The sequence below is a fragment of the Podarcis vaucheri genome, assembly GCF_965113315.1.
Source record: "Podarcis vaucheri genome assembly, chromosome: 11".
NCBI classification, from domain to species: domain Eukaryota; kingdom Metazoa; phylum Chordata; class Lepidosauria; order Squamata; family Lacertidae; genus Podarcis; species Podarcis vaucheri.
This window is the reverse complement of record NC_138749.1, coordinates 60,367,907-60,387,322: the sequence shown is the minus strand read 5'-3', so window position 1 is coordinate 60,387,322 and position 19,416 is coordinate 60,367,907. Positions and strand designations below refer to the sequence as shown.

The 19,416-nt window shown below is 41.4% G+C and overlaps 1 protein-coding gene across 2 annotated transcripts in view; it reads left to right on the top strand.

The window, feature by feature from the left end:
- The window catches only part of LOC309542754 (uncharacterized protein), a 35,306-nt gene that overhangs the window by 2,067 nt on the left and 13,823 nt on the right, over positions 1–19,416 (top strand). For both annotated transcript variants that reach the window (XM_082241692.1, XM_082241693.1), the window contains exons 2-3: positions 5,822–5,908; positions 17,135–17,233. In XM_082241692.1, coding sequence (XP_082097818.1) covers positions 5,822–5,908; positions 17,135–17,233 — 186 coding nt within the window. The remainder of the gene's footprint in view (positions 1–5,821; positions 5,909–17,134; positions 17,234–19,416) is intronic.

Sequence of the window (19,416 nt, the reverse complement as noted above, 5' to 3'; positions counted from 1 at the left end):
AAAGATGCTGGTCTGATCCAGCACAGCAATTACAAAGCAGAGTTAAAGGGAAGAGCGTATTTTCATTTACACTGCAATAGGCTAGCTGTAGGTTGGAACTAACATGAGCCAACAAAGGTGGAAGAACTCTAGAGCTGCCAACTGGACACTGGCAAAATAAGGAACACGCTGTTAGAGGATGCAAAAGGGTCTTGCAATTAAACCAGATCTTTTGAAGGCACTTGCCTTTTATTACTCAAGCACTTAAGCTTTCCTTTCAGGGATTAATTTTTTCCCCTGGTTTTAGTAGAGCCAAATTAATTATTTTACTGCTTATCTTCAATCTACACCTCAAGGTCAGTGAATGTCTGTCAGCATTCAGCTGGGTAAATGATCCTTTATTCATAAGACTGCAACCCTGCTGAAGCCTTTTCTTAGGATGTCTAGTCTATTAATCCGGTTGCTAATTGACTCTTTAATGATGCAGTGAGAAAGCAAAGAAAATCTGAAGTTCTGAAAGGACACTGAGAAAAGCACGGCGGCTAAGCCAGCCTCACTACACAGTGATGAAATAGATTTCTATAAAAAGAAAATCAAGAGGCTCAAAGCGGATGGAAAGCTCCTAAGCAAGTGTGCATTCTTCTCAGCTCTCAGAGCCAGTTTCCACATCTGATTTTTGGAGACTCGGGGAAATGTTCTGTGTTTACAGGGTTAAATGCGATGTGATCAAATGGTAACACCTTTTGTCACCTCTTATGGAACTAGAGAATTAGAGCTGCACATTACCCAGTTACTCAATGCATGGACCAGGGTATGCAAAGTCAGAAACAGCATCGGTCTGCAAAATGTGCCGTGTGGCCCAACCTCAACCCAGCTCTTAAAACTATAATAGGAAAATGACATTTTTTGCTTCAATTAAGTATTTGAAACATACAACATACAGACATAAACATAGTTTATAGGGGGTGTAATATATTTGATACTGATGAACCCTCAAGAATACAAGCAACAATGTGAGCCGTAGTTTTAATTGCAGAGATGTATAACCAATATAGGGACACGGGTGGCGCTGTGGGTTAAACCACAGAGCCTAGGACTTGCCGATCAGAAGGTCGGCGGTTTGAATCCCCGCAACGGGGTGAGCTCCCATTGCTTGGTCCCAGCTCCTGCCAACCTAGGAGTTCGAAAGCACATCAAAGTGCAAGTAGATAAATAGGTACCACTCCGGCGGGAAGGTAAACGGCATTTCCGAGCGCTGCTCTGGTTCGCCAGAAGCGGCTCAGTCATGCTGGCCACATGACCTGGAAACTGTACGCCGGCTCCCTCGGCCAATAAAGCGAGATGAGCGTTGCAACCCCAGAGTCGGCCACAATTTATCTCTATTCACTTTTTTCATGCCACACATAATTTTATAAGCTTCTCTCGTGCTGCCTCTTACTTGCCTTTCTTCATATGCGAGTCACTTCATCTCCTCTATCATTTTGGTGGCCCTTTTCTGAACCTTTCCCAACTCTTCAAAATCCTTTTTGAGGTGAGGCAGTATCACTAGGATATGCCTAAGTTATTCCGTACGTTAAGAGTAGTGCCTTTGGCTTCTTGAACTACATGATTTGTTCAGTTAAAGGGTTGAGCTGACATGCTTCTGTTTGAAAACACAATTAATTCAGAGCAACAAGTTGGATATTCCGGTTGCTTTTGACTACTTTTATAGAAGTGCTATCTAATTTATTCCTCCACTTCTGAAAATTTACATTGATTAGAATGCCTATTTGATTTAAAAAGATTCCCGTCTTCTACTTTCTCACTTGCATGAATGACATTCACAAGTGACACATTCCAGGCTAAAAGGAAGTTTTGACAGTCAGTTGGGAGGGGAGGGGCCCTTTTAATGTGACTTAAAACCTGGGAGTGCTAACATGCCATGTTATGCGACAAAGGCATTCTTTGTACAGTTGGCCATTCATTTGCTAGAGCTATGACACACTATGAGGATTGTGTTATAAACGATGCTGGAGAATCTATGGAAGGATTAAACAGCGTTCCTTCCATACCACCCACAGTTTCCACCACTCATTGTTGCACAGAAGAAAGGGAAAGGAAACCAACAGAAACCAATTATATGTCTGGGACAGATCAAACTGGTCCTTCCTTTGAATCCAGCTTGCTAGCTTCTACTGCCTACTATTTGTTCCTGTGTCCGCTTCTGTAGTGCCATTCTATTAAAACCCAGACCGCTGCCACCGCCCCACTCCATAAGTGACTACTATTACTTCCATTTTAAAAGCCAGAACCCACACAGTTGCTTCCCCCCTCTTGCAGGATGCTAGTAATGGTAAGGCACTGACACAGTTAAACCACCCACAAACACTCCACAAATATTTGTTTATTGGAAAGTAAAATGTGGAGAGGGCTCCAGGACTGAAATGTGTCTCATTAACAAGAGGCTTGAAAGTGCTGTGGTTGAACTCTGGCAAAGGCTCCTAGTAGTACAATACTGAAGTGTTTGGGAAGTCATCAACCAGTCCTTTTAAGATCAAAAACACATGATATAACCACAAGCTGCACTTTATGAAATCTGAAACTGTAGCATGAAGAGTGGCCTAATTTAATCCATGTGGTCCTCTGCGTTTGAAGTTAATAGACCTATTCTTGCTGTGTGGGAATGCAATATGGCCTTTAATGAAATGATAGCCATGCCTTGCCAAATCATTTATCCTTGGGGACTAATTCTATTTGTACTTACGCTAGAGATAATTCATGGATTCCATAAGGTCTTCTTGTCTCTCCCACACACATTATGAAGAGATAATGAATTTCAGTCTTCCAAAATTTTCCTACCTTCAGGGGTAATGGTAAGAGCAGAATCTGATTGGCCCCACATGTGTACCACAGTTCTTAGCAGTGAGGGGCAAAACAAAGTCACAGGCCAGGAGAGAACTTTGCATTTCAGCCACACCACCAGCTTTTTGTTCCTCTACTACTATTCAAGTAAGCAACCTCATAAAAGTGTTTATAAATTCTGTTTAATTGGCTGGCTTTATGTTGTTTTCTCATCCCCCACCACCACCACCCCCGCAATCCCAGTATCTTTCCCCCTTGAGAATCTCATGGCTCAGGAACACAGCAGATAATTAGATTACCAGCTCAGGTATTTGAGCTTTACAGCAGACCTCACAAACCATATACTGTGGTTTTTTAAGAGACCTAATTCAAACAGTAAAAAGCCTCTGCACAGTCTGTTTCTTTTACCCATCCATAACCAGACTTTTATTTAGATAAGCCAGACCTTCATAACATGTGACCCATTGTGCTGAAACACGTCCTGTATGACGGCTTCTGGCTTCATTGCATCAGAAGCGGTTTAGTCCTGCTGGCCCCATGACCCGGAAAGCTGTCTGCGGACAAATGCCGGCTTCCTTGGCCAGAAAGTGAGATGAGCGCCGCAACCCCATAGTCGCCTTTGACTGGACTTAACTGTCAGGGGTCCTTTACCTTTACCTTAACTTATGACAGCTCACCATACATGACCTCTCCTTTTTGCTTATTTTCCAAAATATCAACCATGATAATTCGGAATTTCTCAAGAGAAATAGCAGCGAACGATTAATTGTATAAAATAGAGCAGAAAGGGGCATCCTGTTAATACTAATCAGCAAAACCAAAATTCCTCTCCCCCCCAAAAAAAAAATTGCTTCTGGCCTGGCCGTGTCTTCCTGGTCACATTGCTTCAGCACTTTCAAGATATTTACGTCTCTTTTCAAGCCTTTATTCATGCCCTCTAGACATCATATGGGTACATGTGATTAAAGATGGAATAAAATTTAATACTCCAACAGATGTTCAAAGAAACATAATCAGTGGGATCACTCAAGAAAGATGCAGCTAAGAGACTGACACCTTTATCCAGCAAATGCAGATCAGGTGCAGAGTTACAGGTGGTATACATCCATATGGAAAGCATCTGGGGCCTGATTCAAATAAGTTGTGCTAGCAGAAACCAGTGCAACAAGTCCTGCTAGTGTAATGGGACTTCCCCTCCTCTTCTCCCACTGTGTAAATCTGGTTGGGAGAGCCACTGGAACAGGGCAAGAAGAATTGCTTACACTAATGGAATGAAGGCTTTTGTACAACGCTGATTTCCACCTACAGTGTGATCATCCATATTCACTCTTTTGAATTCCTAATCATGCCTAGAGTGTTCTTTAGATGCCTATATCTGGATCATATGCAAGTCAATCACTCTAAGATATATGGAAGTGAGTTCCTCAAGAAGCAATGGAACTCACTTCTGACTGAATATACTTAGGAACTGACAGTTAATCTCTTACAAAAGGCTTCTCAGACCAGTGACTTTTACTCAGAGTATATCCATTGCAATTCATGGACTTGAGTTCATTATGCCCATTAATTTCAATTGGTCTACTCTGGGTAAAAGTTCACTGACTACAACTCCAGGTGCGTTTTGGTTTTGTGGCCCACGTTGCCTTAAAAAGACAAATTTTACTTGGAGCCAAGAGAATTGTTTGCAGAGTTGTTTTGTTGTATCATGCACATAGTATCCTAAGATGGCACTGCAGTAAAAAAATGAAAACAAACCCTGATAATATACTGTACAATGCGATCAGTGGTGATGACATACGTACCCAGATGCTCAACACTTACAACTTCAATTTCACACTGATTCAGATTGCAGTGTAACATAAGAAAATAAGAGGAACCTGTCTTGAACAGACCAAAGCCGCACCTAGTCTAGTATTCCATTTCCAACAGGTGCCAACCAAATGCTCAAAAGCAGGAAATGAGGGCAATATACGTAGATCCCCCCCCACTGTTGTTGTCCAGTGACTCCACTACAATTCTATTCAATATTTTCATATGGCTCAAGTGGAAAATTCATACAAAGGAAATCAAAATGTAATAATAATTAGGAAATGGCCAGCAAATAGCAATCTTGAGTCCTTGCTATGTAAATATTCTTGTATGTTTTCTCCACTTTTTCAGAGAGAACAAGTTAAGACTGAGGTTAATTAACACTTCCTCACGTACACTTTCTAGCCTTCTCTACTGAAAACTTCCTGTCATGTTTCCACTAGTTCCTAGGCCATTAATTGGCTGGGGATTTTTTTCCCTTTAGTTAAGTCAAAATCAACATCCTTTCATACTGACTGTCAACATATAACAGCCTTTGGCCTGCAGTGAATCCAACCTGAGGGACACAGATGCAAATATTTCTGGTAGGGTGTTACCTAAAGTCCACTCTCAGCTAATATAATAAATAAAACCAGGATTTTCTACATCCTTGTTCCCTTCCTAAAGCCACATTTCTTTGAAATCTTGTAAATATTAGAACATATGAAATCACTAAATTCAGCTTTCGCTGCAGGAAATCTACCCTTCATTAGATATTATGGCCTCTACATAATGACTTGCCCCCATCACAGCCAAGAGAGCATTGTGGGACCCAAAACACAGTGTTTTCATGCCAGTGCATGAACTCTTCCAGGAACAAACTGATGCTAGCATGAAAGCTGTCTATACTGGCACCCGAGTGTGATGTCTGGCACAAGATAAAATTGTTCTAATTTTGACATAGTTGTGCACAAGCCAGTCTTGTTGGCTTCAAGTAAAACCTCTCTGAAAGTAATTGTGCATAAGATTGCTGTAGTTACCCTGTACCCTGAGAAAAAAATTGGGGACAAACTATGTACTTCCACATACACACTCCCTTTGTGTGTGTATGTGAACACATGTGGTTCATTTTTAAACATAATTCAAACCTTGTATTTGATACACTGCATGGATACAACTGAATTTGTGTTTTGGATCATTATTCATTACACAGGAAGTCTTCAACTTATGTGGTTGTTACGTTCTCGGGATCATGCCTAAAGCCAAAATTGCATATAGACAAAACACATTAGGTGCAATGGTGAGTAGGATTGCCAAAATATTTTCTCCCAGATGCCCACCCACTTTCTGCCTCCTTTCTTTCTATTTTTTGCTCAGTGCGCACAATTTAAATGCACACAAATTGTGGGCTTATTGCAGAGATTTATGGCGTGACCACATTTTGGGACAATTTGTACTGTCCTGGTCACCACACTTCAAAAAAGAGGCTATTATAGAGATGAAATGGTGTAGAAAAGGGCAAACAAATTTGCCAAAGAGCTAGACCAACTCCTCTATGAGGAATAGTTACATTGTTTTGGGCTTTATAGTTTAGAAAAATGGTAAAGGGGGACATGACAGGAGTGAATACAATTAAGTTTAGTGTGGAGAAGAGATGGGGAAGTTTTTCTCCCTTTCTCTCATAATCCTAGAACCTGGGGTCATCCAATGCGATGGAATGGTGGGAGATTTAGGACAGGTGAGAAGAAGAACCTCTCTGTGAAGGCATAGCTAAATTATGGAATTCTCCACCACAAGGAGAAGTGGTGGTCTCCACTTTGGATCGTTTAAGAATGAGATTAGACCAATTCATGGAAGATAAGCTACTAGTCATAAAGGATATAGCTGTGAACATGAGCAGCGTAGTTGTTGTTGCTTTCATGTCCCGCTTGTGGCAGGCTTCCCATAGGCATCTTGTTTGGCCAATGTGAAATCACAATGCTGGACTAGATAGGCCCTTGATCTCAACCAGCGGGGCTTTTCTTGTGTCCTTATGCCAGCACTTTCCCATTAGGAGCTGTGCAAGTACTGTAAAGCCAATCTAGCAGCGTCTGCTAGTTCAGGCATGTCCAAAGCCCATTTGGGGGGCCTAATCCGGGCCACCAATTGATTTAATCCTTCCCAGGGTAAAATCCTAAAAAAGGTCAGCAACTTTGGTCGGCCCTCAAGCATGTTCACTTCATCAAATCTGGCCCTCTTTGAAAAAAGTTTGGGCACCCCTGTGCTAGTTAGTTAATTAGCAGCGCCATTTTTTACCCCGCATTTCCTCCAATGACTGCAAAGTTCTCAATCTCTACATTTTATCATCACAGCCATTTTCAGAAGTAGGCACAATGATTTGCCCAAAGGTACTCAGTGAGCTGGGTACACACACTGGCTTCCACATTTTTATATCTGAGTCAATTTAATACTGGGTGGGGGTGCCATGAATGACAAATACAATAAAGCTAAAGAAAATTACCAAAGGCGGCAATTCTATACAGTCCTACACCCCATGGAAATCAGTGGGACTTTCTTCTGAGTGGAAAACTATAGATCACACTATTATTCCCTCAAGCAATGTGTCTTCAAACAGCCTAGCTGTATGTATAAATTGCTTTGAAGAGGGGCTTGTAAGTGAGGTGGCAAAAGGTGCTTAAGAGTAGTACTGAGTGCCCAGCATCCTAGTACTTGAGAACAATTCAACATTGAAAATAGGCTATTGTGTCCCTCCAAGTCCCTTAATATGTCTGCAATACATAATCAGCTGTACAAGTTAAAACTGAAGGATATTTGCAGTTGTTAAATGGAAACAAGGTATGACAACATGACTTTTTTTTAAAAAAAAGTATTGCTCAATGTATAGAGCAACTGTAGACCTCTTCAGTTAATAGGAGGTTTTTTTAATAGTAATATGGGAAAGAGACTACAGATGTTTAAGAGAAAGAAATTTAGAATCAAAGGAAGTAAACTGTAATGAGACATTCTGCATTTCACTTAAACATCTGTAAAATTACCTAAAGGAATGGATTGAGCTGAAAAAGAAACTTTAACTGATGTTAAATCTAGGAAACCAGTGGCCCTCCAGATATTGTTGAATTATAACTCCCTTAACCCCTCACCCTTTGGCCTGCTAGCTGGGACTGATGGATCCCTCAACATCTCAAGGGCATCAAATTGGTGATTCTTCCTCTACACCAGTGTTCCCCAACCTTAGGCCTCCAGCTGTTTTTGGACTACAACTCCCATCATCCCTCGCTAGCAAGACCAGTGGTCAAGGATGATGAGAATTGTAGTCCAAAAACAGCTGAAGGCCCAAGGTTGGGGAACACTGCTCTACACCATGAGACAATTGTTATCAACCCATAAAGCACTATTTAGCTGGTGGCCATGCTGTTCTTAGCAGGAATGAGAGCCATTATTGCCTCTGGGCAACATCCAGGGATGCATGAGCCCACGAGCCCCCTTACCCTTCTCTCCTCTGCAGCCCCTGTACAACCCACCCAAATTTGCTCCAGAAGGGCTGCAGAGTGGAGGGGGAATCCCTTCCACCAAAGTGCCTATTCCAGTGCTGGATTTTACCCTCTGTTATGAGAATGTGGAAGTGGAACCTAAATGCCAAATCGTAAACATACAGGAGATGTCAAAACAGACCCTGATCCAACTCATGTGAGGTGCCATTTATTTCCTGCTGGCTTCTCATAATAAGAGAGCCCTGTTGGCACTGGCAGCTTCAAAAGTTCAAGCCAATTTTAAACCTTTTCAGTTGCATGATGAATCATTTTGATTTTATTGTTATTGTGTATGTATTACTTTGCTGCTGCTGTTGTTATTTATACCCCACTTTCCCCCCTGACAGTAACTCAAGGCAGCTTACAGACAAAAATATAGAAAAAATTTCAATAATTAAGAAAATGATTAAATATTGATTAAATTAAAAGTACACATGCATCTATTAAAAGCATATAGATAATTACAATAAAAGCAGCACAGTACCCCAAAGCAAAAAAACAAAACAAAAAAAAACCTATTACCACTCCTTTAATTATTTGTTCTCCAATGTGACCCATGGTTGAAACAGTAAAGATTAATTGACAGACTGACTTTGCTCACTTACACAAGAGTAAGCTTGATCAATCTCAGCAGGAGCTATTTCAGGGTAAACATTAGATAACCAATTACAAAGCATCATTACACTTTAGGCTTCCACAGTCCTATGAACCTGATGCTATTATCACACATGCAGAGGAGAAGGAGAAGGAGAAGAAGAAGAAGAGGAGGAGGAGGAGGAGGAGGGGTTTGGACTGGATATCCCGTCTTTTACTCCCCTTAAGGAGTCTCAAAGCAGCTATCATTCTCCTTTCCCTTCCTCCCCCACAACAAACACACTGTGAGGTGAGTGGGGCTGAGAGACTTCAGAGAAGTGTGACTAGCCCAAGGTCACCCAGCAGCTGCATGTGGAGGAGCAGGGAATCGAACCCGGTTCACCAGATTACGAGACCACCACCCTTAACCACTACACCACGCTGACAGAGGAAGGAGGGGGTTTCTGGACCAATCCAGGCAGCACAATGCTTTGGACAAGCCATGGTCAAAGTGATTAGAATTACAGCTTAAGACAATGAAATGAGCCACCAGTAACGAACACTTATAAAAGGCCCAACATAATGTAATGTTGGCTGTTTTGCAATGCTATGACAGCAGGGTTTATAGGCCCTGCTTGGCCCAAGTGCCATGAAGTTTCTGCCCTCTCAGAATTCATCAGTGGCCAGCAATACTAAAATATGTTTTGTTTGTTTTATTTGTAATTTTTTTAAAAAAATAAAAAAAATAAAAAATCAATAAAGGAAGCATTTTATTTAAAAAAAACCTATAACCCCAAAACGTTACCGGTATTTCCTTCCTTTTTACACAACAGTTCTACCCCAACCTCAGCTTACTTAAAGAGCATGGTAGCAGGAATCTGCCTTTGATTCTACTTATGGGTGTTCCTGCCGTTTGCTTTTGTGAGAGCTGGAACGTGCAATCTATTTCAATTTGTACAGATTTGCTAAAATGCCTTTAAAGGTTTCCATGAACAAGTAGATTGTCTGGACTTTGTTCTATACGCCTGCTTTAACATTCACTTCTATATCTGAGCATTTTCTTTCTTACTTTTCAGCCCAATTTCCGCGACTCAAAACCCTGAAAATGGTAATAGTGGCAATTATGTCATTGAGAATGTGGCTCAGCTCTCAGGTTACGGTTTCACACCTGGGTGTCATTATTCTCTTCCATATCAATTCATTATTTAAGGACTTATTATTTGAAAGGACTCACCATGCTCTGGCAATTAGAGTCACAGAGATTCAGTCTGCATTAAGCGTATTTATTTTGCTTTCCTAGCTTATCATGCCAGAATCATTAATGCCATTTAGTGTAATGGTCACCGGCCACTTCTGAACTGCCAATACTGTCCACTTTCCATATAAACCACAATTTTAAAAAGCATACGATTAAGAGCATATGTGTTTCTCACAGGTACCAAACACAAAAGGTGCAATACAGCTCCATTGAAATGCATGGGACTTATGCCATTGTCCTCAATGGGATGCAGATTGCATCAGGAAAAGGTTGTGTAGGAACAATGTAATAAAAGAGTTCTAAAGAATATTGCCTTATTAATATGTGGCACATATTTTCCTTTCTTTCTTTCCTTTCTTCCTTATTGAAGTAAACATGGTGCAATCTGAAAATGGATGGGCTTTCATTGTTGTATGAAGCATTGGAAATAGATCCATGCTGTTTTTTTAAAAAAGGAATCATGTTCTTTCAGTCTTCATAAAACAGAATAAAGTAATTTAATTAGGATAGCTGTATATCCTCTCAAACCATAGATATCCTAATAAGGGCTGGACAAAATTGACAAGGGTCGTTTCTCAGGCGTTCCAGCCAACTTGAAATTAGCTGTTTCATTTCAGAAATATTTATCTTTGGTGAGGTAAAATGATTTTAGGACCCAAAGAACTGGGGTGGCCACCATTTTGCTTCTCAAAGAAAGTCCTCTTCTACAGTGCCTTTTGAATTTTGAGGAATTGGCTGCTTCTTTTGCCATTGACTGGAGAGACTGCTACTATTCTGGACAGCAGTTGAATGTCTACAGAAAAAACAAAACACTTTTACAGAGTGGGTGGATCATTCCTGCGCCAGCTCATTTTATTTGAGAAGCACGGCGCTTAATCACCCTTACAAAAGAAAAGTAGTGACTGATGGAGGCTTGTACAAAATGTAAAGAACCAAAGTTCCATTTTATGCAACCCCATTTTTGATTATTTTAAACAAATATTTAACAATGTCTTGAAAAAATCCTTCAAATTATATATTCAAAAGTTTAAAAAACATCCCACACAGGTGTGTTTTCTTGGGGGGGGGACATTGAGTGCAGCCCTTGCATATCTAATCAAACATAAGCCCCATGAGTACAGTGGCACTTACATCCAAGTAAACCTATTGCAAAATTGGTGGAAAGGTCTCGAGAAACGAAGTCAGGATAAGGTGATTTCACAGAATGATTTATTCTTGAATTACCGAGTTAATGTCTTGATTTATTTATTGGTCATGTCACTAATGCTAATCCTAATTAGAGAAGTTAGTTCAAAAATTATTAAGTACTTATGCCAGCAGCACGGAGCAATGACACAGCTTCTGGGAGCCAGAACTACGCCTAGGCTGAGTACACAAAGTTTTGCAGGAATCCTGCCATTGTGTACCTGGTCTGCTGGCTGATGCAACCATTTCATCTCACTTGCTGGGATAATGTTGATGGGAGTGGCAGGCAGATCGTACATGCTGTGACTCTGACCTGCATATGTCAGAGCATTCCAGCTCCTGAGCTGGGCTGGGGCCAAGCAGTGACCATTTCACTTTCTTCATTCTGTTTTCCCAGAAATGATTTCTTATTCACACAGACATTCACTCCACAAATTACTGGTTTGTACAACAGGTGGGAGAGGGAGAAGTTAGCTGTCAGATGTCATTCAATAGCAGGGAGGAAAATAGAAAAGCAAATTAGTGGTAGAGTACCAGCTTTGCACGCAGGAAAAAAATGTCCTTTTTAAAAATTAGCCCGGCACTCTGACAAGAAGAACCACTCCAAGCTTCTGCAGGAGCCTCTGCCATCCTTACTATTCCAGAATACCTCAGGCCATGGCGTATGCTGCTTTTGGGCCTAGAAACATAAAGATGGAGGCTACAGCTGCTTTGCTCAGTACTTCTCTGCTTTGTTGAGTGTCACCCACCCCTTGGCTATGCCATTGAGCCTGCTATTGCTGCTGCCTGGCCTATTAAAACTCACGGGGGGGGGGGTTACAGACAGTGAAGATGGGGTGCAACACTTAGAGATGGGAGGAAAAATTGTTTCAGGTAGCATTTAAAGGCAAATCTACTTAAAACACAGTGCAAACCGAAACACAGTCGTCCATAGAAATTTGCACTTCTCTAGATTTTGCAATGCAGTTCTACAGTCAAATAATGTATACTGCGATGTGTGCATTAAAAAAATGTACTGTATATATAAGTGATAAACTACCAAAATGCCTTATACTGAGGAAACATGATTTACAAAAATGTGTGTGTTGGTCCAAATTGCATAAATCAATGTGTATATCAGGAGAAATTTGCACTAGAATGCGGGTGGGTTTTCCTAAGGTCTTAAAAAAAATCACAAACTGATGTGGAAATGTGGAAAACTGGCCTTAAGATTAAAAAAATGAGAAACTGAGTAAAACCAAAACAGATAGATACACTCTTCCCTAACAACACTCTCCCTAGCGTTTAGCAAAAAGTATTTTTTAGAGAGGTGTCTTATCATGTGTTGTTGTTGTTGTTGTTGCTGCTGCTGCTGCTGCTAATTGAATTTACACACCACCCTATACTCGGAGGTCTCAGGGCAGTTCACAGAACAAAATCAAAATATAAAACCACAAAATATATAATCAAAATAAAAACAACCCCTCAATAACTTCCCTCCCAGAAAAAGCCACCAACATTTTAAAAGGGCATAGTATGTTGTTGTTTGAATAATTGTGTACAACTTATAAAAGAAATGGCTAGAAAAATGTCTAAATCTTCACATTTCAAGTGGGAAGCTACGTTTATTAACTAAAGATATTCAAGAATCCCCCCCCCCCGATGTGGTTTTTTTTGGGGTAATTTGTTTGTTTTGCCATTAATTATTTGAAGTATTTAGATTAAGTTAATTGCACTTGAACATCTAGCTGAATTTTGTGGGATTTCTTTCTGTAAATAAACATGGTTACATTAATTAAATATAAGCAGCTGTCTTTAGTTTTCAAACCAAAAACTGAGTACTACTTTAAAAATTAGGAATATATGATAGCTACAGTTACAGTGCTTCAATTCTGTTTATTATTATAATTCAATCACCCCAATACATTTTTTTCTGAAGAAAAGATGCGTTCTTGAATTTCTAAGGTGACGATTCCACAGGCTGAATAAGTAAGTTGGAGAAGAATGTATCAAATCATCTCTGCCAGGCAAGGTACTATGCCCTTCTTTCATATTTTTTTAAATTATATTTATTAAGCATTTTAAAATTACAGAAAAAACAAAAAGACAAAGAAGAAGAAAAACAAGGGAAAAACAAACAGCAATTAAACAATACAAATCAATAAAAATCAAAAGCAAAAAGCAAAACCAAAACACATAACACATCAAAATCAAAAAACAAAAGTAAACCACAAAAAATTAAAAACAGATCCAATATTCTCAAATCCTTAACTGTCATTACCTTATTTCATCGACCTCCTCACACCTCCCTTTTTTGTATTCTAGTTATTAATTATCACAGCAAATCCTTCCCATTTTTCATAATATTCTGTCATTAAATTACCTTAATCTATTTTAACCTTATCTTACCATAAAAAACCCTAAAACTTAAAACTTAAATCTTATTTATACCAATTTCTCATAACCATAACATATTCTTGCATAGTTCTTTTTAACATTTCTGCTAAAGCCAAATAATTTCGTTCCAACATTTTTCTAATACTCATTAATTTTACAAAACAATCCTAAATAAAAAAAATTTCAAACTTTCTTCCAATCTTCATCCAACGTCTCTTCCTCCTGGTCCCGGGTTTTGTCAGTCCTTTCTATCCCATCCATCTAGTTCATTAACCTGGTAATCTTATGCCCGAGGCCCTTAAGTCTCTTCCATGTCCCTTCCGCAGATCTTCTTCATATTTATACCTGTACTTTACTTTGTCTCCTGGTCCTTTCACTCGTGAAAACTCCAACTTGACAGTATTTTTGTCCCTTCTTGACAGATCAGCCCCTTTTCCATAGTCCACACTGAACTCCATGTGGTATTTAAAAGCATGTTTCAAGGTCCCTCCAGAGTTGAGGACCCCCACAACCCCAAACTCCTCACGGCCCATTGCCAGACTTGAAAAGTCAAAATATCCCTGCATAGGGGGGTCTATCCAGCCCCCCATCTCCAAGCCAAACAAAACTCTATCTCTCCAAATCTGGCTTTTTCCAAGTTCATTTGTCAGATCCACCAACTCATGTTCCTGCCGGGCCACAGCTCCCTCCATCTCTGCCACCCGAGGTCCAACAACAACCTCCTCCCTCATCTGATCTGTCAGAGCACACTCCTGAGTTGATTCCTGGGTGGGTTCTATATAGATACCCACTACCTGTCCAAAATTTCTAATCGCAATCTATTTATCTACTTGCACTTGGGGGTGCTTTCGAACTGCTAGGTTGGCAGGAGGCTTACTAGTAGTACATGCAAAAAGGATCTAGGGGTCTTAGTGGACCACGAGCTTAACATGGGTAACGCAGCAGCAAAAATAGCTAATGCAACAGAAGTATAGTGTCAAGATCAAGGGAAGCTATTTCACAGTGGAACGGACTCTCTCGGGAGGTGGGGGACTCTCCTTCCTTGGAGGGTTTTAAGCAGAGGTTGATTCACCATCTGTCATGGATACTTTAGTTGAGATTCCTGCATTGGAAGAGGTTGAAGACCTTTCGAAGTCCATTGCAACTCTCCGATTCTATGATAAAAGAGGATTCGGGTCCTGACAAGAATGTAGCATGATTGGCTGTGACCCACCCACCTCGTCTAATAAGCAGAACCTAGGACACGGGTGGCGCTGTGGGTTAAACCACTGAGCCTCTTGGGCTTGCTGATCAGAAGGTCGGCGGTTCGAATCCCTGTGATGGGGTGAGCTCCCGTTGCTCGGTCCCTGCTCCTGCCAACCTAGCAGTTCGAAAGCACGCCAAAAAGTGCAAGTAGATAAATAGGTACCACTCTGGCAGGAAGGTAAACGGCGTTTCCATGCGCTGCTCTGGTTCGCCAGAAGCGGCTTAGTCCTGCTGGCCACATGACCCGGAAGCTGTACGCTGGCTCCCTCGGCCTGTAAAGCGAGATGAGCGCTGCAACCCCAGAGTCATTCATGACTGGACCTAACGGTCAGGGGTCCCTTTACCTTTACCTAGGACCAGCTGGTGCAGGGTTCCACTTATTAGATGAGGTGGGTAGCCATAGAAAACTCACCTCCTTCCATGCCCTAGGAAGAGCAAGGCAAGAAGCTGATGCTGTCTGTATTCTTATGATGGCAGAATGTAAATGCAGTTATTTGTCAAAGGATTTGTGCTATTTTGCAAGCCATTCCACCTGCCGAACTATTGCTAATTGTGACACAGATCACTGAAAGCGCCAAATCCTTATTATTTATTGTTGTTTGTCATTTGTTGTCTAGTCTTGAGAAGGAAAAGAAATGAAAAAGATGGTATAAATGAAGTTATCTAAAACTAGCAAATCTTACCTAGCTGAATGGGTTTTGCCATTCGGAAAGGGATTAAATGTTAGCTGATTTGGGCGCACTCTTCTGAATGATTGTTCAGTGGCAACTGAGATCAAAGTATCTTGAAAACAACGCTGCTTCTTTTAAATCAAGCAGTAAACATGGGAGAGATGGAGAGAAGGCCCACGTGTTTTGACGCAAGGAAAGCACAGACTCCAAGCTATTAATAAAACATTGGACAGCACCTATAAATAATTGACAGTTGTCATCTAGCTGTTTCTTGGTTATTCGTTGGTTGAGAGTTGGTCTTTTATATTGGTGCTATCTAATCTTGTTACATCACTTGCACTTCTCAACTCTAACATTAATATGTTTGCTTCTGACATGTGATACAGCCTGACTTCTCAGAGATATCACACACCGCTGAACTGCTCCAGTCAAGAGCAATGTAATTGTCATTGGCAGACAGAAATATTACAGCCAGACAGAAGAGTGTAAATAATGAAAAGGCGAATCTTCAATACAGCACAAAGAAATCACCATAATTAGAGAGAGATCTTTTCAACCACAGCCACTGTACATCATTCCTGAATTAGAACAGCAATACACTAAATGGAAAGGCCCTGTTCATTACGCCAGCACCTGCACTCTTTTGATTATATATCGGAAAGCTCCAGAGCAGGTGTGTGGGTCACCGAGAAGAAATTTGGTAGATTACATATATGCATTTTAGTATTCTCCTTTTAATGCTAGTTTTAAACACCTGTAGAGGTGGGTGGCACTGCAATTTAGCTGAGAGTATAATACAGTCATATATAGCAAGACTAAGCACACCTAATTGCCATATTTTAATGATGTACAGACAATCTAAGGGCACAATTAACCAGCGGGATGCAGTCATAAAAAGGAAAGCTGAAAAGGGGTGATGAAATATAAATGCTTGGAGATTAAACCTACAATAAATTTGTGATAAAAAATGATTGTGCATCAACTGACAACACAAGCATATATAACACTAACAAGCCTTAATAGCAGGGAAATTAAAATCTCAAATGCTACATTCGCTGGTCTCTCAAAGCATACAACAGCAAAAGGCATACAATCTATCACTGGTAATGGTTTGGAACCATTTATAACTAGCATTTGGGAGAATATACCCAACTTCTAACATCTAACCACTCAGCTGATTGCAAGTTTTCAGCATGACTTGTAAATTGGCAAGGGGCAGAAAGTGACAAACGAAAATACTTGTTAAAAAAGGCAATGGTAAAATATATATTTTTTAAAAAATGAGGGGGCGAGGGAGGAGTAAGGAAAAGGTTATTCCTAGCAGGTGGTGGTTCATATTCTTGTTCTTTGGTTGCTCAATCCACTAATTATGACTGAGGAAGTCCTGCCATTTTAAATTATTATTTCTAGAGATTTATAGCTTTACTTTCAAACTTGCCTCTTGGATAAAAAAACAAAACAAAAAACCCCTCTTTCACATTCTCAGTGAAAGGCAAGTGAGCTCTCTCTTCATGAGGACTAGTTTGAAGAGGCATTTGAGGAGATGCCATAGGAATGAAAAGGGGGGCATTATTAATTTCACCTGTCTTAAATGTTGCTAATCTCTCTCTTGGCTGGAGGGCAGGGTATGGTTGTCTGATAAAAGAATCTTGCCTGAGATAAATTGGACCACAATGATTATATTCCAGTCAATTCTGCCACGAAGGGTTTGGAGGAGATGGAAAACCCAGAAGAGCTTTGAGGATAGGGTCTGGGAATCAGCAGCCTGGGATCCATTGATCAGTTTGGTAAGTACATATTGCTTGCACTGGTCTCAAGTCTTCCCACTCATCTCTCAAAAGACAATTCTCAGACATCATTGTGTTGTAATCTATCTTGTTGTTGAGAATAATCTGTGAGGGGATCAACTGTCAAATCAAGTGGAACTTGAAATGGTGCTTCCAGTATTTTCCAGGTGTTAAAATGCTATGGATGGAGATTGTTGAAAGGGATGTATAGGAAGAACCAATAGGTCAGACAGAAAGAGCCAGCAAGACACTGTAGTTGTCCATGGATACAGCTGGGAATGCATGTGTCTAATACATCACCATCACAAGCAACTAATCAGAGCTGTATTCAGATAATGGATTTCTCTTCCCCAAGCTGGAAGTGACAAGGGGACCCTTTTGGCTACAGGTCATTAAAGCCACTTTGAAGGTGCCCTTGAACATCCTTCCAGGTTGTCAATAGTGGCGGACGATCCTCGTGCTGTCACTTTTGCATTTGGTAAGGAATCGGGTTTAGAAGTAGTCAGAAGGGGTTCCAGTGCTCCTGAAAAACGGAAGAGCTTCAGAAGAGCTTATTTTCTGGCTTTGCACATCCAAAACAAGTCCTGCAATGGGCAAAGAGAGCTTGCAATGCTGTGGCTGGGCAGATTTTGCCGACATTTGTGCTGTTATCACCTGGAAGATCAAGATCATCTGAGTAATTGATCAAATTTGCAGTCGGTGCTTATGCTATAGAGCATGGGTCGGCAAACTAAGCTCCGTGGGCTGGATCAGGCCCAATTGCCTTCGGGATCCGGCCCACAGACAGTCCAGGAAATCGCCACGTGGATCACCAGCACGCGTGTTCCTTCCCTCTCCCTCACACGATGACGGTGCCTCCGCCCTCCCTCCTCCTGGCTTCTCCCCGCCCTGCCTAGAGGAGGAAGGGGGCTGGGCTTTGTTGGTGCCAGCAGCAGCAGTACTTGAGTGGCCGCCATTTTAAGCAGCCCCTCTCTTTGGTGCCCTTTCGCACACTAATCGTTCCTCCACTGCTGCCAGCCCCTGCTGCTTGCAAGACACAGGTAAGCAGCCATCAGGGCTCCTGGTGCTCTTGCATCATTCCCCCCTCCCCCCCAAAAAATATAGTCCAGCCCCCACAGGGTCTAAGGGACAGTGGACTGACCCCCCTGCTGAAAAAGTTTGCTGGCCCCTGCTATAGAGGAACTGTTTCAAAGGATCCAAGGGGAAATCCCTGGTGCTTTCTTGAGTAGAAATTCCTTGCAGGGAAGTTAAAAGGAAACAAAGCCTGAGGAACTCAGGGGAAATTTACAGGACAGGAGTGAATGGGAAAAGCATGAAAATAAGGAGAATTCTGATTACGCACATGCTCAGATCTTTGAAAAGCAAACCCTTTCCCTCCCTAAATCCCTCAAAGACTGATTCCCAAACTCAATTTCATATTAGCCTCTTATACCATGTGGCTGAACCACAAGAACTTGAGGGTGGGTAGGATGATACTGAGGCAGAGTGTCGGTGTGCATTCAGTGGAGAGAAATCCTCACCCTGGCTCTAGATTAAAAAAGAACTGCTTTCCTACAATATGCAACATGCTTTACACTGGAAGTTGCTATATTATCTAATTATCACATGTTTTAACTTAGGGTTACCAGACGTCCCCAGTTCCTGGGCACAGTCCCCGGATTTGCAAATCTGTCCCCGGGAAACGTGACGGCGGCAGCCTCAGCAGTCCGGAGCCAGCCTGGTAGCGCAGTTGGCTTTGGCTGGCTTCAGGAGCTGCTCGCTGCCGTAGCGCCCGCCATTTTCCTCACCGGAAGTTCCCATAAGCTGTGTCTTGGGCGATCTCCTGCCCCCTTCCCCCTTTGTTTTGACTGACTGGGGGAGGCTCAGGAGTCACGGGCGAAAGAAGGGCTTTGCACCTTTATACAATATGTATGTATGCTTGGGCCCAGGGTCTTTTACCTCACCATCCCCACTACTGACCCCCTGGTGCTACTCAGCTTCAAAAAAAAGGGGGGAAAGGTGTCCCCGGATCCAGATTCATTGAAAAAAATCTGGTAACCATATTTTAACTCCCACCTTTCCCCAGAGTGGCACTCAACATTTCCCTGTTTCTGTCACAAGAGTCATGTAAAGTAGGTTAAAATGAGAGACACAAGTTACCCGGTAAGCTTCACGAGGGTTCAAACTTGGGGATTTGAATCTGG